This window comes from Pomacea canaliculata, linkage group LG5, assembly GCF_003073045.1.
Source record: "Pomacea canaliculata isolate SZHN2017 linkage group LG5, ASM307304v1, whole genome shotgun sequence".
In the NCBI taxonomy this organism is placed as follows: Eukaryota; Metazoa; Mollusca; class Gastropoda; order Architaenioglossa; family Ampullariidae; genus Pomacea; species Pomacea canaliculata.
Window position 1 is genome coordinate 10773920 of NC_037594.1, and position 27960 is coordinate 10801879.

Here is a 27960-nt window from a genome sequence, read left to right on the forward strand (position 1 = left end):
CATATAATCATGAATCTGTATCGCTACACGCGTCCGTCATCATAATAAAGCACATTGCAGTTGAGAAATGTGCACAAACTCAAAATACAAATTCATCATACATCTTCAAACAGACTATAGCTATACAGAGACAGCAACAGATCGAGATATAGAAGGCAAAAAAAAACCCAACCAAACTCAAAAATAAAAAATTGAAGGAGCGCTTGTTCATAGCAACGTGTGCCGCTGACTTCGCTTGTTCCCTCCACCGCCATCACTTGGTCGCGCGAGGCGGGTGACAGCACCTAAACCGGAGAGCTTAGATATAAACCTGTCCAGTCAGGCCTGACGAGAGGGGGGGACAGGGGTCTGGTGTACCCGGGCCCGCGGCTGTCAAGGGGGCCCGGCCTTGGTCAGTGGATTTTTTTCTTCTTCTTCTTTTCTTTTTCTTTTAAAGAAAGGTCTAAGGACAGAACACCCAAGCATTAGTTGAGTTTGAGTGTAGATATTGAGATTCGAATTGTAAACATACATTATATACTGGGAAAATAATTTACGATTACAAGTACAAGGGGCCCGGAGAGGTCGTCTGTCCCGGGGCCCGAGCTGGCTCTCGGCGGCCCTGTGTCCAGTATAAATAGTAGGCAAAAGTCAGTGCTTGCACCTGTTTACCGGAAGGTGGCTGGTCATGCTTGGAAAAGCAGCAAAACTTTGGTTCTGAGTACAAGAGAAGTACCATTTTACCGCAAGGTGTCGTGGTCCTGCTGAAAAGCTGCTCGCGTCACTCAAACCACACCCTGGAACACCAAAGATAGAAACGGACTGATTTGGTACTATATAGGGGCAGCAGTGTTAAACTTAGCGAGGAATGTCTTCAGACCAGCTACAGATAATTTAATAAAACATTTTAAAGAGAAAATCGTACATGTGCGCCATTCTGAGATGTGTCCTCTGGATGTGTACATGTATTGCCTACAGCGGTCATTTTTGTTTTGTAAAATTGTTGCGAAATGGCGCCCTCCTCCCCATGCACTTGACATACATGCAACCTATACTTATTAACCGTTTTAAAATCCTTATGTAGATTTCCCTCCTTAATTAAAATAAAACATCCTCTAAGACAAAATGGTATTTATCCCAGACGCAACAAGATTAACTACCCTCAGCCTATAATTTCCACTACCGCTGACCCTAAAAATAAACCCCCACAACTGACAGATACTTATAAACATTTCAACTCAGTAACGTGGAAAATCCAGACACAAATAACCCACGGACGTATATACTACATATAGCATACTTCACAAAATCGAAACAGAAAGTACAAGTATTCCCATGTAGCATATCTGATGAGTAGACTGAATTATAGTTGTCTGGGAATAGCATTTTTTTTTTTACTTCCCTTTCTCCTATCGTGATTTGCTTTTCGGCCTCTGTGCCCTGATGATGTTCCAGATTGAGAAATCATCGCAACCACATCAGCACTAAGGTACCATAATGTCATTATATATATATTTGTAAGGCATCCAGAAGTTCTTCTTAAGTATAATTAATTGCTTTTAGTGCGAATATATTTATAGCCCTTCGGTGACTGGAACAATTTATAATCTGCTTTGGGCATTAAACAGGGTTAATTTTGTCTTGACTGAATATTCTTATATTTTTGGATTGATCTTTTCTTTTTTTATTTCCTCCTGTGATATTTCTATAGTTTTCTGAGATTTTTCAGATCAGCCCGAAAACAAATGTATGTTTTTATCTTAAAGCGTACGACGTGAAAACGAAACTAGCCAGGGACAGATAATCCTTCGAGTGCACAAACACGTACGCACTGTACGCATTCTATTTAATTCGGTCTTCAGTTCACATTTTTCTTTTTTGGACATAATTAAATGTCTGAATAAGTTATGTAATTTAGACATGCAGTCATGTTCATTTATCTAAAGATGCATCTATCTCTCATATGTCAACCTTGATGATATGATATGATTACACGGAAGACTATAAGAGATCGAACGATTTCACTGATTTAATTATTTTTAAAAAAATCAGCGAAGCTTCTATAACGTGTTAAAGTGGGATGAAACTAAATGAATTGACACAGATATATGTTGGTAAGCAGAAAAAATCAGACCCGACCGAATTATCGAGTTTCATATTTGACAATTATTCTGCCTTTGGCTCTCAGATTCAGGGTATATATAATTATAAGTGATATCGAAAAAGAAATTAATTGAAATTATTAGAAAAACATTAAAATATCTCTGCAAAATTATATTGCTAAAGTAGTACACGGCATTTCGTGTGAGTTGTGGCTATAGGTAAGTCTTTTTTAATTTCTGGAGTACTGTTTTTAGTTGTGAAAATATAATTTGGTGACCATGGTGCATATATTATTTGCTTTAAAAAAGGCATCCACGTTGGAAAGGGTCAAAAGACCCTTAATAAGATTACTAACTGAATGTAAGGATAAGATGAATTAAAATATTTAAAGTTTCATTTACTTAAGAGTAGATGACTACAAGGTGACTTAATTCATGAAATTATTAATGGCTTTGATGATATTAATAAGCACAAATTTTTCAATGAATCATTGACATGCCAACCCAAACTTTTGAGGGTAGCATTTTTACTAAGCATTACCCTACCAATATAAGAACATCTCTCTTCTCACAAAAAGTTGCTCCAGTTATAGAATACACTTATTTCCTACTTTACATTTGAACAACAGTTTCTGGAATCTTTTATCTTTTGAAAAGATAGATTGTATTGTAGATTGTTTCTATGAATTTGATTAATGAAAGTCTTCTGGTATGAATACTGTAATGAAAAAAGATAAAAGGAGATGTTAAACAGGTCATGAAAACTGAACACTGCTACTGTATTTATGGATTTAAATATTTTTTTATCTGCATTATAAAGAGCATGCTTGTTAGACTTAATTCTTGTTTTGTTGTTATGAAGTGGACTGTCTAAAAACTTAACTGTTATTTGTCCAACACTCACAAACAAACATGCAAAAAACCAAACACATTCACCCAATCTTGCATATAATACAGTCACCCTAACAGAAAAAGAATTAATTTTTTTATTTTTGTTCTAATGTTGAAAGGTTCTAACTGATGCCAACGATAAGCAATCTACTCAACAATGCAGACGTCCACAAATAAGTCTTGTATTCAAGTTCGTGTGAAGCATGATTCTCTCCATAAATTCAGTAAAGACCACCTTCTTAATTACCTGGAATCTATATGGGACTGCAGTGTGAAAGAATTGAAAGTTGCCTGCATGGGTAATGCAGCAATAATTTGTTTTACAGAAGCTCAAGGTAAGTACTGAATATAGAACAGGAATATTTGTGTAGGTGGGTGGATGGCTGGTGAAAAATTTTATCATGATCCAGTAAAAGTTTCTAAGATTACATCATCTGCCAGAAATAATTCAAATGATTTAGCTGACTCTGTAGCTATGGTCAAGCGTTTATACAGCTGTCTCTTAGGCTTCTTGATCTTTGGTTCGTAATCACCTGAAGAGAACTGCTGAGGCTACATATACCATCCCCAAGACCTGCTTATGTAGACCTAGATATCCCTAATAATCTGTAGCTACCCCAGGCTACATGCCATCCCTGAAACCTGCTTCCGTAGACCTAGACATCACTAATAATATGTAGCTATCACTGAGATAGATCTACTTCTTTGTCTGTGGCTTGGGATTTATTTTGAATTTGAACTCGTTTAAAAAAATGGAAGATACACATGGTTATTTTCAAACTTTTTCCCCCATATCTATTATTTAAAACAGTGATTAAGTATTTCGTTATTATTGCAGATTTCACTACTCTTCAGAGAACATGTTCAGAAAAGCCATTAGAAGAGATGGTTCTAGAAGTCAAAAGGACTTTTGAAGGAGGTGTCATCCTGGTTTCCAATCCACTCCCTAAAACGACAGATGATTGCTTTGTGTACTACTTCAAAAATACTCGACGTAGTGGCGGAGATCAGAGTGCTACAATAATGAAGAGAGACCCAGCACACAAATTTCTGCTTGTTCAATTCAGCAGTAAAGAAGGTGAAACCAGTTTTACCAAGGACCCAGACCATGCTTCAAAATTGTATATGTGTATATATATATATCATTACAGTGCACATTCACTGGACAGCATACTAGTGTAGTAATTTTTTGATATTGTTTGCACCTTTCTTGATCTCTTTAATGGGGCAAGTTGACTGCCCATTTGACTACGGATGACATCAGCTTCATAGTCAGTGAGAGAATTCGCTAAATAGTCCTTACCATCACAGTTGTGCTGGTAATTTCTGAAGGAGATTTGTATTTTTTTTAACCATATATTCCCAGCTTTTAGAGATATTTAATGAAATAAATTCTGAAAAGATTTTGTGCTCTTTAATGAAGTATAAAAGTAGTGGTATAAACTATTGAGATTTCATTATTTAATTCCTATAGGTAGGAGAGATCCTGCAGAAATGGAAGATTTAGTATTTAAAACATTTTCTTTCTTTAGACAAATTTTCTTACTTTAGTTCAGAAGATTTATGTTTATGTTGGAAAGTTAAAATAGCACAGATTTTCCCACTTCATCAAACTTTTATATTTACATTAGCACATCTATGATTATAGGTGGCATATTAGCTTTTCTGGTAAAGTTGTTTAATTTAAATATTTCAGTGGCAGAGAAGATTTTGCAACGGACACATTGTCTTGAAGGCACCCAGCTGGAGTTGAAAGCCTTTGATCCTGATTTAGACTCCCTGCCTTCAGAACAAGAACCTGAACCTGCCCAGGGAAATCTTTCAGCAGCTGATAATGAATATCATGCGAGAAGAGATTTGGAAAGTACTTCAAATTCCTTAGATCACAACATGCAATGCTTTGAAACACAAAAACAGCAGCAAATGACAGCCAATGAAAATTGCACAAGATATGTTGAAGGAATGCACAGAGTTTATCGAGGCACTATAGAGGTGTTAAGTGAAGTGGATTCAGATCTTTTTCAAGAAGTCAGCATCAAAGAGGAAGGTGATAAACTTTTAATTGAGGGTAAAAACCAGGGAGCAGTTGAAAATATTGATAATTTGCTGAAAAACCTTGTAAGGATGCAGGCAACCTCTAAATACTTGAGTAAAGTAGGAGAGGAATTTACAGAATGGAATGAAATCTTCACGAAAATTAGAGAGGAAATAGAAGAGTTTGGTTATATTATTTCTGTGCGAGATGCAGCAGATGGTAGCAGGGCAAAGAAATTTGCATTAAAACATGCAAAAGCTCCATCTCCATTGATCAGATGCTGGAAAATTTCCTTATGAGAGAAGACATCAGTGTCACAAGCAATGCAGAAAGAGATCTTTTGACCACAACAGAATGGGACAGATTTTTAACTAAAGACCTTGAGGAAGATTTTGGAGGGAAAGTATTTGCAGTCTATAAAGAACACAAACAGTGCTATTATGGTATTTGCTCCTGCAGACCTGATTGAGAAGCTAAAAGTTGTGTGAGTCAGTTTCTCAGTAATTCACACATGACAGAATATCTGGAATTAACTGAAAAGGAAAAAACATATCTGCAGCTGTATCATAGCGATAAACTAACTGACCTTCAGATGCAAACTGGGGCGGATAACAGTATCATTACATTCACCAGTGATGGCTGCACCATTTCAGGATTCAGAGCAGGTGTCAGAAATGCATTAGGCTTTCTCAAAAAGTTTTGCAAAGAATTTTTTTGCAGACGTGAAATTTTCTACCACTATGGGTTAAAAACTTCATGAATCTGAATCTTGGCAAAAGTTGATAAAAAAGCGGAAAGAGAGAACAAATGCATCATTACAGACTTGCCAGATGGAAGGATTAGATGTGAAGATGGGACTTTTGAAGCTTGGGGATTAAGGTTAGCAGCAGTAATTAAGTCGTACAAGAGTTCGCATAATGCACCTTTTTTTCACCTCGTGGATGGAGATGTCAGCAGTATGAAGACAGATGCCATTGTTCAGTACCTTTTTCACAGGGACGACGACTATGCAATGTCAGCTTCTGCAAGTGGCACTGAGAACTTTGAAGAAAAAGGTGATATGAACAAGCTAATGCTTATGATATTGTTAGTAGTCTTCTGAAGACTAGAAGGACAGCCTTTCTCACTTATTCACTCACTCTTGGACACACACATTTTGTTAGATTTCTGTTTGTATAACATACAACTATAGTACCGAAAGGTGTGAATGTGTAACAACCAAGCATGCTGTCCAAGAAACTTGTGATGGCGAATATTGTCAAAGCAACCTGCAGCATGAAAAAAGATTTCCTAGTAAGGTTGTAATGCCAGGTACACAGAAATGTTCATGATGCTTGTCTAAAGACTTTTCCATCCACTTAATGAGGATGCATTTTTGATTACCATTCCTTTCAATCTCCTTTGGCCCTATGATTTTCAAAAAATTCCTTTCTCATTTGGGTCACTGTCTTTATGCTTGCTGCTGCAAAGCAAATTCTGAATATTGACCATGTTTCCTTTGTGTGTGTGCCTTTTTTTGTTGTTGTTTTATTTCCTGATGACTTTCTTTTTCTTTTGCCACATTACTGATAAAAGTTTAATTCTAATTTTTATTGTAATTTAAGGTGCACGACCAAAACTGCAGGCTGTAGACATCTGCAAGACTCCTGTACAAAGAGGTGTGCATGTTGTGCAATCTGGTAGATTGCCATGTAAAGCTGTCATCAACATTCCATTTGAAAATGAAATCTCCATGCAAGGAGATTGTTTGAAAACGTTGGTTCATGACATTCTTATGACTGCAGAAAAGCATCATTTCACAAGTCTTGCAATGCCAAGCTATTGGTGTAGATGGAACCCATGAGCCCATGGCAGTTCATGATGCCAGTGAGGCTATAGTGGATGGAATTTTAAGCTATTTTCATCAGAGAAGCTGTGATACAGAGAAAGGGTTCAGACTTCAAAAAGCAGTCACATCAAACAATATATTTCTGTGCTCTAGCAGACCAGCCTGTTTCAAAGGGTTTGAATTTGAACTTGAATTTCAGCATGAAATGGACAAGCTTAATGATCCAGATCTTTTGATTCACCAGTATGTGGCCTGTAAACAGGAGAGTAAGCATTTTCTTTTAATATATTTTTCCCCTCCCTTTATTTTTAATATGCTTAAGCTCCTTTTATCTTGACACTTAAGTCTGCCATATGTGCCCTCAACTATAAAACATAAGTTACATACTTTTATGGAAAAGCATAGAGGGAAGGAGTTTGTGGGGGGGGGGTAGTGAGTGAGGGATCATGCTTGTATGAGAAGAGATGACTTTAGGGAGATTTCTGTCCTTTTACACACACACATGACACAGTCTCTGGCATCACCTTAGTGATGCACTATCTCTTGAAAGACTGTTAGACTAGAGTGCATTCAGGTGGAGTATATCAAATGAAGGGGGAGAGAAGATGCTGCTGGTTGTTTATAGTGAAAGGGAGATAGTTGTGGTGGTGCCAGGTGCCACAAATCCCTTACTCGCCCCTCCTGCTCACTTTCCTTTATCTCAGTCTTTCTGTTTCATTCACAGGGTACCCTATGATAATGTCCACATTTGCTCTATACAGTATGTGTATTGCAGTTGCTCTATTTAGTAGTTTGTTTTCCTAAAAACCTTCACATCTCAGAATAGGAAAATAAACATGCTTTGGAGCAACAAACATGAACCAAATGATAGCTATGATATTTCATAGATGAAAGGAGTATTCACTAAATTTTGATGAGCATCAAAAAATGATATGGAATTTACACAAGTTTCAACCAATCATTGCCATACACGCACACTCTTTGCTTTATGTTACTGAAGATACCAGCCAGGTTATGTGCCCAGTGTTTCTCTGTTAATTTTTCCTGGATATGTAATTTTGTTGTCAACTATTAATCTATCACTTCATTTGAGTTAGCTTCATCAGTAAGTGACATGTTGGCCTCAGTGTAGTGAAATAATTAAGCACTTGTTTCACACTTGTCAGAGAATTAGTGAGGTGCAAATGATTGGATAAAACTTAGTGTAAGGTACTAATTTCCCAAATCTGGATGAATACTCCCTTTCTGTTCTTAAGATGTACACCAACAAATACCACTAGGCAAAGAAAATGATAAAAATCATCTCATGCTTCATTAACATATTCTCTTATCATCCTTTGTTAAGGTTTGCAGGGAAGACCAGTTGAAACTAAAAAAACACTTCAGAAAGACAGTATTCAAGTCATTTCTGGAGATATTTGTATCATCCAGGTAAGTGTTGCTCTGTTTAATATTTTGCTCATATTTTTGTTTTTCATAATTTCTTGATTCAAGTTCTCAAGATAAATTTTTCCATGAGGCTGACTTGTGATTTTGAGTGTTAAATTTACTTCTACTACTTGTTAATTTCACAGACTTGTGATAGTTGGCAGTCAGAAATATTGTACTGTATAAACAAGAATAATTGTAAGTTTATGTGTACTCTAAGAAGGATGGTTGACAAAGTTTCAGGCATACACAGAAAGTGTCTCATCAAGACCCTCATTAAGCATCTGAACAGATCCAAAGCCATTGCAATGGTTCATACTTTTTATATCATTCACCTGTAACCTTTTGTCTGTAATTTACATGCAGCTGCAGTTATCAGTGTGTTAAGAAAAATGATTTTCTTGTTATATTTTCTCACTGTGATGATATCAGAATATTGATGTAGCATGAAAAAATCACTCCATAACATGTAAAAAGTGCTTGGCAGTTCATCACCCATTTTATATATATATATGTTGATATATGTACACAACATTGCAGAGAGTGTAATCTGTTTTGGTTGTGATGCTACACGTTATAAGTTCACATTATTATTAGTCTCTAAACTCTGATGACTTTTGACTTAGACTTTTCAAACACTCACAAATGTCATATGAAATTGAGTTAGATGAGAAAGAGTGGGGATTGCTGTAAACTCAACCCCATGTGTATATCTACATGTCTGTACACATTCATCGTTTCCACAAAGCTAATCTTTTCTGAGATTATTAATGCACCTAAACATGTACATGTACAATGGATATCTTATCCATTGATGTGTTTGCTTATGTACTTGATTTTATCCACATAGACATGTTGACTTTTAAATCCATGCTTGTAAATATGTGCATTAACTCTAGTCATAGACGTATAATTCACAGTTTACATTCTTATATTGTTTCAGGCAGATGCCATTGTAGTACCACTTGACAGTGATCTTGATCTTAGCAAGAATAGGGTTACCTCATCACTGTCATACCATGGTGGCTCACGAGTTGAAAAAACTTTACGAGGTGATGGCTGGTGGGGTGACCCAATTGGGAACCGGATGGAACTGTTTGAGATGGAAGGTATTCTGATAGGCAGTGGTGGGAATTTGAAAGCTAAGCACATCTTCTATCTGAACCTTCCCTCTTGGGGGCCTGGGGCATCAAAGGTTTGTTCTAATGTAACTTAAATATTATAAATTAATCCACACAAATAAGGTCATTCATCATGGTAATCCAACAGAATAATTTGCAATTTTAGAATGGCTTGGGTTTTTTTGTGACAGCTTGATTTGTGAAAACATCTTACAATTTGTAACTTTCTCACCATCTTAGTTTACTGATTATTATTTAAAATTATTGTTGTCTTCTGTTCATATGTCCAACAATTGCATGAATTTTATATGAACTGTGAAAATGTTATGTATTCCACCCTAGTTAAAAACTAGTTCTTTTCATTGTATGCCTGTCAGGCATATTCTTTTTTACTTTCTTCAATTAAAAAAAAAAATTCTAAATTTATTTTTTTTTTCTTCTTTTTGTTATCAAAGATAGTGCTTTTACAAAATTACTAACCAGTAAAGTTGCAAGATATTCTTTGATGGCAAAAAATCACTACATATTCAGTGTTTTTATTTCGGTTTGGCAGATTTTGCATGACTTGTTGAAAAAAGCCTGATAAATGCAGGGAGACATTCCTGTAGATGTCTGGCATTTACGGCTCTGGGAACAGGCGCACTTGGTTATCCTCCAGAGATGGTGTCCAGGATTATGATGACAACAATAGCAGACTACCTAGAGCAAGTTCATTCTTCCCTTGAAATTGTAAAAATTGTCATTTTTCATGACAAAGAAATGGAACTGGTGAGATGAATTTTTTTTATATGGTGCAGTTCTATGATGTGTTTATTCATACAAGTTAACATCATAGCATGCTTGTGAAGTCTACATTTAGTCACATAATAAAGTATTTATAAAGTACCTATCTTTGCTAGAGAAATATAGCAGACACAGAAGAACTTGTAAACACACGTGAATGCATACTTTCACACATCAACAAGGGTAAGTTTTAAGATACATTTTGAAGGAAGAGTAGGTTTCTGGTGAATGTGAAGTGACAAAAGCATTGGATTAGAACAGTTTTGTTTTAAATGTAATTTCTGACCAAAAACTACAAAGAAATCGCAAAACCTGCCTGTATCAGCATCAATTAATCTCCTCTTCCTGATAAGTTCTATGAGACTTAGAGCTGTTAATCATATGGGAAAAAGCAGACTTGTTTCAATAAATTTACAATTACCAAGTTCCTGAGAAACTGCAGTGACTTTCGTATCTAAAACACAAACCCAACAATTACACATAGAGCAAAGTCACCTCCTTGATGGACTCTCATTCCCTCCCCAAATAATCCCTTCTGTCATCATTAAAACAGCACAAGCTTACGCAATTTGCCCATGTGACCTACTGTAACATGGTGTATCATCATCCGTTGGGAAACAATCAGTGTAACAGATTATAGATAGAGGTAATTTGTTCTAATTTGATGATGACAGTACTGGCTGGTTGAAATGGTAGAACAATTACTCTGAACATACTTTGTGTCTCTGAAAAGTATTCTTGTAACTTCTAATACATGGTAGGATATTGCTTCTCCCTATGCTGTCTGCATGTGTATGTCATTCTCTCTCTCTCAGACCCTCATGCTCACTTGACCCTGCCTTTAAACCCTTATTTTATTTAGTCATGTGGCTGTGATCATACTTGCCAGGGAGAGATGGGAGGTGTCCAGAACTGATAGGGGTGTACCGCTTCCAATTGCATACGGCTATTCTCCATACAAAAAAACAGCAGCCAGTTGATCTTGTAATTTATGTAAGCTCAGACTGGTAGCCAGCAAAGCTCGTGAAGAAGAGGTGTAGCATGGTCAACTTTTTTTACCTTAGGAGTACAATACAATCAGCATTGGTTTGAACCCTTTTAAGTTGCTCAAGTAGGTGGTTAAGAAGGAGGAAAGGGAAATTGGTGTTTTACACCAAGCCACCTACTAAGACTATATCACAGCAAATCAGCCAGTCCTGTAAACACATCCCCCATTGCAGAGAAAGAACAGTGTGTCCAAGATTAACTCTGGACCCAGGACAGCCAATCCTCACTATATTGGTGACAGGGACTCACTTTCCAGAAGATCTATGAAAAGAGAGTTTGCAGTAATCCATCTGCAAAAAATGATAGAAGTGATGCATGTTTTATGAATCTTATAATTTTCTTTTATTAGAAAGAGTTAAGTCCCAAACCTCACTACCCCTAACCCACATTTGAAAGCAATTTATATTTCTTGAAATTGCAGGTTTTTGTTCAAGAGCATAACCAGTGGTATACTCAAAGACTGAGTCCTGGGGTATATGGTTATATGCAGTCTTGCTATCCCCACATGTCAGGAAAAGAGTATTCCGAAATGCATAAGGAGAGAAAAGGAAGGGGACAAAGGGGAAGACATGGCTCAGAAACATCAAATAATCAACACTATCCTCAACAGCAATGTACCAGCCATGGAAATTCAGCTAAAGTCTTTTCATCTCATCACAGTAAGTTTGTTTATTCCTCGTTACTCCTCAAGAAGCATAGGGCCGCAACACCTCGTCAGAGGACCCAGTTTTGGGCAGCCTCCCCTCAATTTCGTCCATGTGGTTCCGACATCCTTTGCCTCACCCTCTACTTTTCTTTTCCTCACTCTCTGTTGTTCTTTTCCTAGTCTGCTTTGATCTCCCAAATCTCCTCTTTCCTGAGGGTTCCAGTCAATTTAGTGTCTGCCTGGCAGTGGTGTTGGCTGGTTTGTGAAGGGCATGTCCTATCCAGCCCCATCTGCCCTTTTTGATGTCCTGGCTAGTGACATTCTGGTTGGTTCTTTTCCACAGGCTGCTATTGGAGATCTTTTTAGGCCATCTTATTTGCAGAGTATGACATAAGCATCGGTTGGTAAAGGTTTAAAACTTGTTAAGGGTGTTTGTCACTCTTCAGCTTTCAGAACCATACAGTAGGACTGCCTTCACATTCACACTGCGAAAGGATAATGCTCAGGAGTTCAGGTGGGATTAGGCATGCCTGGCCTTGTTGATGCGGTTTTTGATGTCATCGTTCTCTCCACCGGCCTTGCTGACAATACTCTTCAGATATACATGAAGCGGGATCTGTTTCCAGGATGTTGTTTCCTAGAAGTTGGATTGAGAGTTTCTGCTTGTGGATCCTCATCACTTCGGTCCTCTTTCTGTTGACCTTTAAGTCAGTCTTCTGTGCTTCCTGTGAACTTACTCAGTTTGGTTTGTGCATGTTGCTGCTGATGAAATAGGAGACTAATGTCATCAGCAAAGTCCTGGTCTTCTAGCTGTTTGGTGAAGGTCTGCTGGATACCGGTGTTGTTGTCTTGCGCATAATCCAGTCTATGACCATCAGGAAGATTGTTGGTGATAATATGCCACCCTTTCTTATGCCAGTTTTCATTACAAAAGGTTTAGTGAGTTTGCAGTTGTAGATAATCATGCCCTATTAGCATCTTAGAAAGAGGTAAAAACTTTGATGACAGAAATTTGAGGACATGAATAATTAACTTGTGTTCCTAGTTCTCCCATTAGTTATGGTCATGTCTTCTATTGCTTTTGTAATGTTACAGTAAGTAAACAGTGTTAAATGCATATTTATAATACTTAAGACTGAATGTGATCAGATCATTCTGGTAAAACTGTGGTAAAAGCTTCTGAGTAATTATCAAATTTGAGGAGACTTTAATTTTCTTTCTACATTTTTATCGTTCTTACTATATAACTCAATGTGGGTTTTCTTTGAAAGATCACTTCTAGCAAACTCTAACAATCAATTTCATAAAGACAGAAAATAATCTTTCATCAGGCTTTCAAGTGGAATCTGTTAAGCTGACTGTAAAAGTTGGTGACATTACACTTGAAAAATGTGACATGATCGTCAACAGTACAAATTCAAAACTTGATTTAACAAGAGGTAAGATAAAATTTTTATATTCTAAGTGTCATTTCACTGGATCTTTTTTTGTTGATTATTTATATGTTTGAATAGATCATGATTTGATTGTTATATATGGAAAAGTAGAATAATGTTTACTTTAAAAAGATAAATGATAAATTTCCATACTTCTTACCATAAGAAAAAGCCTAAATATGAAACATAAAATAAATGCTGACATTAAAGAACAATCAAAGGGGATAGTTACTAGTGTGAGATGTGATAATTTTTTTTGGGGGGGGTCATATTCCTTCATGCTAATCTTCATATACAAATCATTTTCATTAAACAGAAGCAAAGTTGATGAAAGAAAAGTTATATGTTTATGGAGAAATTGCTCATTAATATTAGTCTGAGTGAGAGGAACTGCATGATACACAATTGTTGCAGGAAGTGTTGCAAAAACAATCGCACACCGTTGTCCCCACCTGCAGACAGAGTGCTCTAAAAAGAGTGAGATACTTTTTTACTTAATTCAGAGCTAATGAAACATTAAGACTTTTTCTCAATTAAACATTTGTAGGAAAAAACTTGAAGTATTCTTACTAATAACTTTGTGCTGTGACATTACCAGCAAGTATCTTAATTATTTTCCTTTCTTAGTCAATGAATTGGCCTTCACTGTTAACCTATTAAACAGAATGTCATTCCAATTCAGCTACCCGACTTTGGGACATATATAAAATTACATAATAAAATTACATTCTTTGTTTCTTCTTCTTTGTGCTAGTGATGTAATAATCATGGTTCTGTTCACTTACTGGTACTCTTTTAAGATTAATGAAGCTGCACTCATCATATTACAAGCAGGAGGTATTAATATAACAACACTTTTGGATATTAATATAGATATAAGGCATTTTGCTTATAACAAGATAATAATAAACATTATTTTTTAGAATTTGGGGCATTATACTTAATAGCTTAATTTTTTTTTTTTTGGCAATATTTGGGGGCTACTTTTTATCCTTATTTTGAAGGAGAATATTTTGTTGAAAATATGTAACCAGTTTCTCTTGTCCCTGTATGTCTACTCAGGGATGAGCCAGTCATGCAAGAAGAACATGTACAGTTTGTAAAGGAATGTTTTCATTTCTCGTCAATCCATGAAGATGGCAATTCAAAAAGACACATCTGTCACAGACCATGTTCTTGTTTGCTCTTCTTCTACTGTAATAAGATTAGTTTAGGTTGTTTATTGTTCCCATTGAATATATTTTCATGTAACCCTTTTGGAAAATCCCAGACCCAGCCCACTGACTCTTCCTTCCTCTCTGCTGGCCAAGAAGAAGAAAAGAGTATTAAACTGATAGGAAATGCACCCTTCCTGACTCCTCCACTGTGCCGGCATCAATACAGTGAAATGGTTGTGTACAATAAAACTTTATTTGTTACAAAGGACATCGGAGCACATTAGATTTATCTTTATTCACCACAAGGTCCAGACATTTGGCAACTTGACTCAAGGCATTAAGTTGATTCTGCAGACCCACTACCGTATCGGACACTAATGCAGTATCGTCAGCAAACAATAAAATAATCAACTGTATCAAATCAGACGAAAGCCAGATGCCGCGAGTACCTTTCTGTCGTTAATTTATTTATAAACAAGGAAAACAAAACAGGACTACAAAATTCTCCTTGTTTAAGACCTCTAGGATAATTAAAATACTCCATCAAATCTCCCCCAACTCTCACTCTAGCTTTAATAACTTCATACATAGCTTTGATGGCTCTGTACATTTTTCTATGCATACCATTCTTCTGGAGTACATGCTACAGTTTTTCCTTCGTTACAGAGTCAAAGGCTTTGTAAAATTCAGTGTAAGCTACAAAAAGTTTTTTGTGCCTGACAATTGCTTTTGTATCAGTGGCATTACAATAAATACAAGTGGCCTACTGGTCTATGTTTTTTCCTGAAACCAGCTTGTTCCTCACCAACTGTATTGTTTTCCTCAATCCAGTCATTAATGCATTTGTTGAGAATGGAATTGTAGATTTTACTGCAGATGTTTAGAAGAGAACTACCACGGTACGTAATTATCCGGTTGATTAATGTCACCTTTCTTCATTAAGAGCTGAATAATGGCTTCAGTCCATCAGGAAATTTTCCCTGATTAAATAGGTGATTAAAAAAGGAGACCAAAAAAGGGAAGATATAGTACTTAAGGAATGTATAAAAAGTCATCTCGTCTGGCCATGCTACTTTACTATTCTTTTGAGATTGTACTGCCCCCACTACTTCTTCCATGGTGATAGGGTTAAGTTTCTCCCCCAAACAATTTTGAATTAGACGTTCTGTTTTTCGGAGTGTTAAGTACTTGTATTTTGTTGTTACCTTTCTTTTTTTGAAGCAAAGTTTAATTTTATATTCCTTTCTCTCGATCGCTATGCTATATAAGATAAGCTAGCACTAGCCCTTCTGGTTTTACTGAAGTAATTTCCATGCATTTCTACATTCGAAATCAAACCAAACGTTCTTTCTGTTGCATCTATGCTACTCCTTATAGTCCTCTTCATACAACTCCCAGCTAGTCTGAGACCTTCTTTAAACCTAAGAAGTTCCTTATCAAAATCTTCTTGGATAAGACGGGTTGCTTCATCAAAACACCTCTTTACTTCTTCTGAATGTAATCTTAACTCAAAGGACGTTGGCTTTTCAAATTCACCTAAGGTTGGCACATAAAACTCAAGCAAATGGGGAGCTCAACTGGCATACGTTTGAACTCTGTCTGTGGGATAAGATTAAAAACTTTGCATTTTCTAAACAAAGATTTTGACACCATGGCATAATCTATCACACTACATCCTGTGTTAGAAATATATATATAGATAAAAAGCTTCCAATAGTGAGACCATTGGCAATAAAAAGTTGAAATCGATCATTACAGACTTGTAATAAGTATTTTCCAAACGAGTTTATCACAGTATCAGATGAGGTTCGATTATACTGACTAGCTGAATCTGTTGAGCATAATTCAGTGTTGGTTGCCATGTTCTCAAATAAGTCTTCATAATGAGAAACATTAATTTTCAGCAACAGTTCTAGCACTGAAATCACCTAAAACAACAAAAGGGTGTTCGCTTAGGGATCTAATCACTTCCAGGATATGCAGTCTTCCAACATATAGAGACACCATTATAAATTTCATTTTCTTTATAGTATGGTGAATCGACGGGGGGGGGGGGGAATCTAGGCTTCTATCAAAATATCATTCTCCGTTTGAGTCAGTTCCTTTTACATACACAAAACTATCACATTATTGAACTCCACCTTAATTTGGTGACTAAGTGGAATATTTTTTGTTGACTAGGATTATAACCCCACCATAAAAGCGATTAGCAGATTCAGTGAACTTGAAACCTGGAGAAATAAACAGTTCATGATTTGGGAAAGCGTCAGGGTTGACACTTACACAGAAAGTCTCTAGAAATGCTATGAAATGAAATTCACCAATAAACTGTCATAGATTATTGACGTTGTTGTATATGCAGGACAGTCCTTCAATGTTATACGATAAAAATTTGAAATCTCTCTTCGTTAGGGCATCCGGATTGCAGCTACAATTATTGGTAATAACCGCTTTGTCCAGGGTAATTAAACTGTTCGGGCCACGGCCGTCCTTATATCTCGTGTCAGGAATGTCTGTTCGTGTCCGGTTCCGTATATCGGATTTAGATGGGTTTTTTTTTCACTAGCACTAAATGTTTGTGGCGGTTGCCTAGTCCAGCTTGTTGGCAATGGCTGTTGAGTAGCACGAGGGGACGTGGCTAGTTTTAATCTCGTGACGTAGTGAGCTTGGCTGGTGTTCACAGCTCGCACGTGCTTTTGGGATGGAGTTCCTTCTCTGCGTCCGTGTAATGCCCGTGTTTTCCCAGCGTAGTGGGTGATTGCACAGTTATTCCATTTTCGGGATCTTGTGACGTCATTTGCGTGGCGATGGTTGTTGTTGTCGTCGTCGTCACAGGGGTACGACTTCCTCTTGTTGTCTGGCATATCGACAGGGCTGTGGAGGCCGACAGGGAGTTGGCAACTAAGAGACTGCAAGTTTTCAGAGATCTCTCCCTCTTCACCGGTATTGCAGATTGTGGGTGATTGTAGCAGGGACCGTCTGTCTTCCACGTGAAGTTTCCCATTTTTATAGAAGGCAATCTTGCCCTCGTCACGGTCTCTTTGTAAACAATCCGCCTGCCGCCTGGTCAGGTCATTTGCCACTCAGACTCCCTCCGCTCTGTTTGTCTCGGAGGGATTTACTTCCAGTAAGACGCATTTTGTACGACTATCTTTGAAACTTCACGATCAGAAGCCGAGGTGTGAAGGATCCTGTCTCGGTTGCGGTGTGCACGTACTATATGTCATCGTTTGCCATGATGAATCCCCACAAAGCTCGTTCAGAAGTCCGATCGACCACATACAGCATAATTTTCCTGGCTGGTCTTTTCCAAGCCAAAGATTTTAACTGTAGCACTCTAGTAGTGTACAAGGTAGAATGTCTTTGCTGCGGGGGTGGATGACGTTTCTAGATTCTAGAATGTTCAGCGCTGTAGTAATGTACGAGCTAGAATGTGTCTTTGTTCCTTTGCATTTGGACTCTAGAATATTCTGCAATGTTCAACACTGTTATAATGTACAAAGTAAAATGTCTTTTTTGTGACAAAGTAGAATGTCTTTGTCGCGGGGGTGGTCTAGAATGTTCGAGGGTAGGGAGAATAAATAGCAGGGCTAACAGTGGTGTGGGACCTTTGTGAATTGGAGAGAGAGAGAAGTTAGGCCAGCCGCTGAGCAAAACTGAATTAAAAACTTCAGTGTGGAATTCGATCTTTGCGTTGTTTCTGGTACGACTAGCCCACTCTACTTAGCCATCAGAGACTGACGTGTTGGTTACATAAGTAACATAACATTATTTCGGTGTGATACTGCTCCCAAGCTATCAATTTCACCATCAGCTTTCTTTAGACGTTCATTTTCCACTTCCAGAGCCACAATGCGATTTGTATTCTCTAACTGTGTTTGCTCGTTAGTTGCAGTGATAATTTTTGGAGACTGTTAATATGTTGTGCAGTCTCTTTTGCGTGGCCTGAAATTGCTCAGAAATCTGATGGGCAGTGGTTTCTCCGACACTCTGAGACACCAACTTTTGTTGAACAAGTTCTAGTCGAGATAGAGAACTGGTAGAGAATAAATATATATCTCATGCCAAACTTTCAGGAGTAGGATGCCCAGACACTTCACAAACATTCCCTGTGTTATGTGTAGCGAGGCTGGAAGTGTTTGTCTTGACTGTCTGCACAAATAGGTCTGATTTCTCATTGATTACACATTTTGATCCATTCAGTCGCTTGGCACATGCACATCGTGTCGTCAATTGGACCAGAGTTCGTATCCACACCTCCAGAACACATTAAAAAAAACTGGCTATGATCATAGCCAGGAGGATACATTTTGCACTGGCAGTTCCAAGTCCGCGGCGCCATAAAATGCTCAAAACTCCACAGAAAGCGGCCACAAACGACACCAAAACTTTGATTTTCTCATGGCATTTTCTTTAGCCTTATCTAGTGTAACGTTTGGTCTACGAATTGTTGTATAACTGTCGTAGTTATCACAGAAAACAACAGAACACATGCATAGATGTCCGTCCTCGTTTGTGACTAGAGCTCACCCCCTAAATCTGTGGTTATAAGTTATAATAAGCAGAATAGAATGTAAAAATCTGTTCTTTCATCTTTTAGTAATTTGGAAATAAAGTGTATGCACTTAAATTTGGCATTAAAAATTTAGGGATAATTATTCTTTAGGTCAAATGACAATATTACCATCAGCTTAATTTAAGACTTTCATATCTTAGTAAATAAATTATTTTTCTGTCCTTGCAGAGTATAAGGAGCAAATAAAGAAGACTGGACTAGCTCTCACACCACATCAGGACAAGTTACCATTCAAAAGGGTTTTGCATGTGGATCTAGATGAATTCCTGAAAAATCCACATGAAATGCTTTATCGGTGCCTTGAAAGACTGCGTGATACTAGTTCTTTATGCTCTATTGCATTCCCATTGATTGGAAAAGGTACTTCATTGTTTAAAAATTGTATTGCATGAACTTCTTGTACCTAGTGAATTTGATTTACATACATGTTTTTTCCTGTTAAATTTCATTGTTACATATTTTAAGAAATAAAAAGACTAATTCTTACAGAAAAATAATGAGTCAGAGTAGACATTTACTCCTACTGAAATTTAAAAAAAAATTCATGTGGACATAAATGCTTATTTAGATTATTAAGCTTACTTTTTTCTATTGTCATTCATGGAGCATGGAAGTAGAATTCTCTATGGTTTGCTATCTGGTAGCTACAGTTTTGAGAAAGGTAAATGGCTAAATCACTAACTCTCAGATTCATCATGGTTGAATGATCTATTCATCTTTTAATGATTATTTCATGGTTCTTCAATTAACACTTTTCCTTTCCGAAGAATAACTAAAGTAATTAGCAGATTGGTCCCGAAGTAGGATTTTTTATTAAAAAAGATCTACTCTGAAAGTTGGTGAAAATGAGCCATTTAGCATTGCTGATAGAAATATCAGTTTTGGGTGTAGACCCTTTGTCATTTTTGGCTAGTCTCTTGAAGTCTTTCTCTGTATAGCTTCTGAAAAAGATAACATGTTGTTAATAATACCTTCAGTAGCATCAATTCTGCAGCATTTTACAGCATTTTATGTTAGCCTTAATGTAACACATTTTTAATAAGAAATCAAAATTTCAAATAAGAAGATAAATTTTGAAAGTATGTGCAATATTCCATAAATTTCTAAATAAGCTAGCCATTTTAAATGTTCTGAAAAGGATCAGGAAAGATGGAGAACCCCAGTGTAGTAGGAACCAACCTTGCAGAGGCTGTGGTCAAGTTTTCCAGAAAACCAAAGCAGGTGAAAGATGTTCTACTTCTTGTCAACAGCCATGAACTTTTTCCACAAGTGGTTGAAGCTGTGGAAAAAAGACTCAAAAGTTTGAAAATTATAATTCAGCCACCCTTCAAAGGTACATAAAAGTTATTTTATTATTGGTCTGTGAATCTGTCTGTTAACTGTAATAGTTTAACAACTGTTCTGAGCTTTGAACAAGATACTGTTTCCCTAATCTGGATCAATAATTCTTATTCATATTTGACATACATGCCACCATTAGTTTAGTTTTAGTTTATGCATTTTCACTCCTCGAGGCACATTGGGCCACAACAACGCCTTGCAGGCAGACCCAGTTTTGGGAAGCACCCTTCAGTTGGGCCGATGTGGTTCCGACGTCCTTTGCTTTGCTCTCTTCTGTTCTTTTCTAAGTCTGCTTTGGGCTCACAACTTTCCTCTTCCCTAAAGAAATCTTCACAATGGTGTCAGCTGGTTTGCGCAGGGTGTGTCCTATCCAGCCCTTTTTGTGCATTTTGATGCCTTGGCTAGTGGCATTCTGATTGGTTCTTTTCCATGGGCTGCTGTTGGAGATCTTTTCATGCCATCTTATTCCAGAATATGACATAGGCATGGGTTGGTAAAGGTCTAAAACTTGTTGTTGACGGCTTTTGTCTCTCTCCAGGTTTCAGAACCATACAGTAGGACTGCCTTCACATTGGTTTTGAAGATGCAGGTCTTACTGCAGAAGGATAATGCTCAGGAGTTCCAGTAGGGGCGCAGGCTGTTGAAAGCATGCCTGGCTTTGTTAGTGCGACTTTTGATGTCATCGTCTGCTTCACCATCCTTGTTGACAATGCTCTCCAGATACACGATGCAGTCTGTTTTCAAGATGTTCTCCCTTGAAGTTGGATTGAGAGTTACTACTTGTTGTTGATTCTCATCACTTCGCTCTTCTTTCTGTTGACCTTTAAGCCAGTCTTCTCTGCTTCCTCTGCTAGCTTACTCAGTTTGGTTTGTCCATGTTGCTGCAGATGAAGTAGGAGGCTAATGTCATTTGCAAAGTCCAGGTCTTCTAGCTGTTTGGTGAAGGTCCACTGGATACCGATGTTGTTGTCTTGGGTCATCTTATGCATAATCCAGTCTATGACCATCAGGAAGATTGTTGATGATAACATGCAACCCTGTCTTATGCCAGTTTTCATTACAAGAGGTTTAGTGAGTTTGCAGTTGTGGATAACCATGCCACCATTAGTATCTCAGAAAGAGGTAAAATCTTTGATGTCACAGAAATATGAGGACATGAATAATTAACATGTGTTCCTAGTTCTCCTATTAGTTATGGTCATGTCTCCTACTGCTTTTGTGATGTTAAAGTTTTGGCTTTCTTCTGAGATGCTTTTTTCATGAAAGAAAATTATTCACGCAGATTTTGGATATGATGTATTATTATGAGCTTAGAGCAGTTACTTGACAGCAGTGCTTCATGATGGTAGACAGAAAGGTCGTCATTGGGTGTGCACCTTTTGGAGGAGACAGTGGGAAGGGAGAGTGGTTGGGGTTGTATGTAGTAAAATAAAATAACATCTTATTTAGTCAGAATGCATGAAATTTGCTTTGTGATAAAGCTACCAGATACAATTATATGCTATATGGTTAAAAGCAGGACAATTTGTGTATTTATTTTCTCAAAAAGTACACCGGCATGCCTCTTTCATTTTAACAAGATGTACACCAATGTACACTTGATAGTGTTTTTCCTTTAATTTTGTTTCAGAGAAGATTAAAAACCAAGAACAGAGAAAAGAAAATAAAGAAAACATCCCTTATTCCAGTGCTGTATCGCATTACTCTTTTACTGATCCTGGTCAAGGGCATAAGCCAGACCAGCACAACACACTGAGCAGAAGCCAGGATGCTGTGTCTCTTTTCATATTTTCTGACAACAAAGAGATGTGTCAAAATGCCATTGATGCCATTCAATGCAGCATTACAGAACAATTGGAAGGAACTGCACAAAGTCATTTTACTGGCAACCAGAGTTATGTTAATGTATGTAATATTTTCTAATTGTATTGTATTCATGTTCTTTTCACTTTTAAACACTGTGGACTCCAGCTGTGTTGATCTGTAAAATATGTTTTTTTTTCTTTTAACTCATAATCAGTTCATGAAAAATCAACCCATTTAATTGTTAACATTTTCCAGAAATGTTGATTGTTGAAGGCCCAAATAAATGAAATTGATGCAGAAATGAGGCGTATGCAGAAAAATTAATCTCTGTTTTTAATTATGCTACAGTGATTTACTATACATTGAATTCACTATAAAATGTTTGACTGTGACATATCCATGTTTATTTTCTCCTTAGACAATAATATTTTTCTATTCACTTTACATCATTAGAAAAGTTTATTATATTTGCAGTTTTGTCAGGAAGTTTTATTTTTTCATTTAAATGAATTTAGTGACTAAACAAAATTAAAATTTTTCTTTCTTTCATGATGACACTAAATGTATGTTAAATCACTAAATTTTGTATCATTCATCAGTCTAAATGGGCTATCATAAGATATATCAACTCAGGTTGTAAAACTACATGTTTACTTCATTTCCAACATTGCAAAGACCTAGCATAGTTTCAAGCTAAACTAAACTTAGGAAGGGATACTGAACTTGGTAGAAAGAAATTTAACAAAATCTTACCCTTATCTTTGATTACACTGAAATAAGAAAACGACATTGTGAAAGATCAGTAGTCCTTCTCACAAGCTGGATGTTTTTTTCTTATAAGGTATGCATAATGCTTTTCTTATCACACCTTACAAAGCATCTAATTTTCTCTTGCAATTTTATTTTCAGCTTCCTCCATTGGTTTACCCAGCCCATTAAATGGTATCTGATCAAAATAGAGGTATGAATACTTGAACCAAGAACTGACATTAATAACCCAGAATAAATCAGTTCCATTACAAGAAAGTGAGAACTTGACAGCTACCCACATAGCACAAGATCTGGGACTGACATTGGTTTAATGCCTCTGTGTTTAGGATATAGGGAGCCAGCCTTCTTCCAGTGAGGAAGATCCGCTAAGTGGCTGCCAGTGTTGTAAAATATCAGTTCCAGCTAGCGCGGCCAGTGGCGGCTTGGCTGACAGTCCGACATCCGTGTGGAGCAGCAAACTTCCCCAAGTCGACCCAGCTGTCGGGACTGGGTACCTGACTGGGTGACTACTTAAAAAGTTGGGGAAAGTAGCAAGGGAGGGGAGCTGGGTATCTTCCTCACATAAATTAGCTGGCCAGCAAGATATCGGGCCAGCATGGCTGTGCTATTGTGGTACAAGCATTCTTTGAGTTTACTATTGTTTCTGTTCATTGGTACTGTCAGCATAATGTAATATTTTATCATTATTAGTGCTGTTATATATTTTGCCTGATTATTAAGTACATAACAGGTGTGATGCAATGATTTTAAAACTTTGTTTTAATGCACCTGAGGAACCCTTCATTTTTAACACATATTTGCAAATGCAATTTTATTGTACAAATATTGAGAAAATGATACAAACTTTTAAATATTAGAGTTTTTTTCCAAAATAACCAGAAAGGTTTCAATTTTTGTTTTTCTAAGTACCTAATTGTATTTATTGAAATGATATTAAATATTATACATGCATTATATAGTAGGTCGACCATTGCTGCCATCTGTGGACCTAGCCAGAAGCAGTTCTTACCTACATCTTTACAGCTCGTTAGCAAAGTTTGATTAAATTAATTTTCTTTACATTCGGTCCACGCGGTTGTTTGTGTTCCGAGCACTTCACTGAAATGGAGAAATATTTCCATCGATTTAAACTGTGATCTGTGCCACAACTTTAATAATATCTTGAAGAGTGACAGCAAAGCATTTCAAGATGTAAAAAGTTGCAAAAACTAAACTGCAAATAACACAGAATCAAAGAAAAATAGTTCAACTTTTATTTTGAACTATACTTTTATTTAGAGAAAAAAACTAGATCATTGAAAACATATTTAGTCCTAATATTCAAGCTATAGTATATATAGTGGCTTTTAGCACCGTCTATGTGCTACTCGATCAAAGCATATAGTTTAAACATTACATATACATTTCTACAAAAAGTAATATGTCACAGTTGTTTTGAACTCTTCGTTGGGAAACAGTGACGACGAGTTGATATAGTTTCTTTGCCTTCGAGGAAGAGCTGACTGCAAAGGTTGCTATACGGAGTGATGGTATCACAAATCGTAGCATTTTCTTTATTTCTTTATATCTTATTTTCATTTTGGGGAAAGCGGTGTAAGGAAAGATACTTTTCTTTCGTAAATTTTCGGCGATATTTCACACACAGCAACAATTAATGGACTTTTTGTGCAAAGAGTAGCAGCCGTATTCACTATGCTGAAAACCCTTTCTGCGGTGGTCCATATATAGATATTGACAATTTTTAAATGTTACAGTGGCGTAGGAACCAGGGGGGCAGCGGGGGCAGCCGCCCCCCCAAGGAAAATACAGGGGGGGCAGGAATATCCTTTTGCCCCCCCAATATTTGAGACGTAATTCCTCACAAAGAGCAAAGAACTGAAGAAAGGTAGGGGAACGTAGAGAGGAGACGGTCATCACCGTCACAAAAGCGGGCCCTGAGGCAAGTGGAGGCTGTAACACCTCTGACGATCAGATCGGGGACAGTCCGTTGGTATTGTTTGCCATGCTAATTGCAGGCTGTGTTGAAGCCTAAAGGAAGAAAGCAGCCGGACAGTACATCGGTACATCGAGTGTGGTCTCCCTCCCCCCTCCCCCATAATGCGACGCCTTTTCTTTGGCGGTTTTCGTTTGACCAACATAAAACATCCCCCACCCACTCGCTGTCGCCCTAAAATTATCTGCTATCGCTTACAACCATAGGGGCCGCACTGGTCATGGGGAACACAGAAAGCCAGTAACGAATTAGTTGCATACCAATACCCCAGTCTTGCCAATCAGACAGGAACCCTTACACTTTGTGAAAAGCTAGCGAAGCACGAGGACTTCCATCTTACTAGACACCAACGGTTTAGTGCGAATTGTCGGCTTTGACTTCACCTAAGTCAGGCAAAGACTCTGAGTCCCTATATTGGTAGTTTTCTTTAGAGACAGAGAGACTGGTATCATTGCAATCTACGACTCAGGGGGAAGTGCAAAAGTAACATTTCTAAAACTACACAAGGGCACTACTCTTTTATCATCAACGACTGTGGCTGGTACTCAACATGTTATCTGTGTTATACTGTTTGGTTTGTATATATGTGTCCGTGTTTTGGTAGATGGCCATAGAACGTGTCGCATCGCTGGCTCAGCACCGTCGGGTAGCGGAGCGAGGAAGGGGTGGCCCTGCGGCCATTCCCACCTAGTTTCGTCCCTGGCCACGGTGGTCTGGCCAGTTTTATGGCCCCTTAATTATACGGTAGCCTTGCGTCCCTTCCTCTCTGGTCTCTTTGGTTCTCTTTGAGGTGGATGGGGCTATTTTCCCAGGGTGTGTGGACACCGAGTTCAGGGTATAGGGCTGTGCCTCTTTGTAACGTGTTTTATCTCGCGGACGCTGGGCCCGTGGGTAGGGAAAGGTTCTGGAGGTTTCTCGAAGCCTATAGAAACCTGCCACACAGGTATATGTGGACTGGGAAGACGGCGGGGCGGAAGATGAGATTTTTGCTGGTGGAGAGACCTGTGCCCGTCTCTGGGAGTAGTCGGGGGTTTTGCCACGTGCTGTGTGTACTGTCGCTGGAACTGGCGTGGTGTCTAGAAGAGGGTTCCAGCAACCAATTTCCCGCGTTTGTTGTGAGATAGAACAAAGCGTGTCACGAGCCGTTGGGTGAGTAGGCTTAATTAATATTTACCTTTGTTTTTCCACCCGATGGCTACCCTGGCCAGTATGCGTTGTGAATGCGTTAGCCGGGGAGTCATTCTTTAATTTGTTTTTTCTTATTTAATTCTGCTTTGCCTTTTAACAATAACAGCGTGTTGTGATGCTACCTCAGTGTACGTGCGTGCGTGCAGTACCCCCCCCCCATCTTTTTTACGTAATGTGCGAGTGCGAACGCCGTTCACTGTCAGCAGGGAGTTTGCCCCCCCAACGCCGAACATCTTCCTACGCCACTGTGTTATATAGGTGAGTTGGAAGATAATATAGAATCGTCCCAAAATGCATGTCTGCAAGGTCTAATTCTAATACATGTAAGAGAGTATGAAATACGAAGGAGAGCTGTAGATTGTAATGTATCATTGTATCATACGTTAAAAAAGTAATGAAAAGGTCCGAGGTGAAGATCACTATGCAAGATTTATGAAAAGAATATCTGTCTTTATAAAGAGTTTATTGTGCATCGTGTTTTTATTTTCTTAATCAGTTGTTTGTGAATCTCGCTTTTGATGAAAAATGCAAATTAAATTTAGTGGGTAATTAAAGATCGAAAATAAAGGTATTTTTATGTAAAATATTATCATGCTAATATAAAAGTGAAAAAATGCAGATTTGGTTTTTAATATCGGGGATGAGTGCTAGCGATGTTGCCCTCTGCTGCTGAATTTGTATTGTGTTGTTTCAACTTAAGGCAATAAGAGCGTATATATACGTAGCCCACCGTTCTGGAAATCCACTGATCCATGATCCAATGTCATCACAGCGGTTGGGGAAAGGGAGAGATGTACCTGTAATAGGGCTGACGAGAGGGGGAGGAGAACAGCTAGGGGCTCTTACAGTTTCTCTATCACCCAACAAACAACTACATCGGGAGGAGGAGGAGGTGGTAGTGGTAGCAAATGCATAGTCAATGTAGATATGCACAGATATTCTACAGCAGAACGATTTTTGTAATGTTTCACTGCTTTACAAGAAGGACCGGTTCCCATGGCGAGATAACAGGCGCAAAGATAGATTTTTGCCTGCTATTTATACCGGACAGTTTGGGTGCTACGTCACCCGTTGTTGGTGTCCGTCTCGCCCTGCGCCGCTCACACGACCAAGCGTGGAAGGGGATGCGGGGTGGAGGAAACAACCGCTGTCAGCGGTACTCGCTGCCCTCAACAAGAGCTCCCTCTACAGTACCAAATTCAAGAACTCAATAAATCACAGTCCATAATTTGTAGAACTGTTTTACTGATTTGATAGTTAACAAAACGTGTTGTAACCTGCTTAAAACTCAGACCAGACCCAGACATGTCATGCATGACTCGAAGAGGGGACGTTTAATAGGCTGCCAAGCCCAGCCGAATGATAGCCAGTCCCTTCCACGACTACCTTCATTTTGCAAGCATGCAACCGCGTCTTACTCTAAACCCACAAGTGCACACACCACCCGGTTCGATCGTGACCCATGCCACACAGCTCGATCTAGTAGCGGGTATTGGTGAGAAATAGGGTAGACAATAATAGTCTTTGTGCAGAGAAGTAGGATCAACAGACTAGATGGAACCGTTTTCACGAACTGCGTCCCTAGAGTTTCTTCGGGATTACCATGATCTTTTTTTCTAACCGATTGTTCACATAACGACAAAAACAATGACTTTTTGAGTGTAGTACTCTAGTAGTGTACTGAGTTATGTCTTTCTTTGTAAGGAGGGGTCGAACGACGTCCTGTCCCTTTCCCACGCCGGCCGCGTTTGTAATAGCCGGCCTTGAGCTGCCCACCCGCGGGTCTTTCGCTACACCCGAAGTTGCCAGCCTGAGAACTTGGGAAAACAATG

At 38.1% G+C, this 27960-nt stretch overlaps 1 protein-coding gene across 5 annotated transcripts; it reads left to right on the top strand.

The window, feature by feature from the left end:
• Nucleotides 1–297: 297 nt before the first annotated feature.
• Nucleotides 298–24698, top strand: LOC112563748 (poly [ADP-ribose] polymerase 14-like). 5 transcript variants are annotated; one of them, XM_025238038.1, is made up of 15 exons: nt 298–391; nt 3092–3307; nt 3811–4050; nt 4669–6062; nt 6612–7101; nt 8181–8266; nt 9207–9458; nt 9938–10152; nt 11636–11873; nt 13192–13299; nt 13711–13773; nt 19198–19389; nt 20168–20362; nt 22001–22275; nt 23086–24698. In XM_025238038.1, exons 8-15 carry the CDS (start codon nt 10045–10047, stop codon nt 23113–23115), a joined length of 1209 nt encoding a protein of 402 aa, XP_025093823.1. In that variant the 5' UTR covers nt 298–391; nt 3092–3307; nt 3811–4050; nt 4669–6062; nt 6612–7101; nt 8181–8266; nt 9207–9458; nt 9938–10044; the 3' UTR covers nt 23116–24698. The 5 variants fall into 5 exon arrangements, 2 of the variants coding, with proteins under 2 accessions (XP_025093823.1, XP_025093822.1); XM_025238037.1 differs by lacking the exon at nt 298–391 and adding an exon at nt 1332–1468; XR_003099117.1 differs by lacking the exons at nt 298–391; nt 9938–10152; nt 11636–11873; ... (4 more) ...; nt 22001–22275; nt 23086–24698 and adding an exon at nt 1332–1468.
• Nucleotides 24699–27960: the final 3262 nt, after the last annotated feature.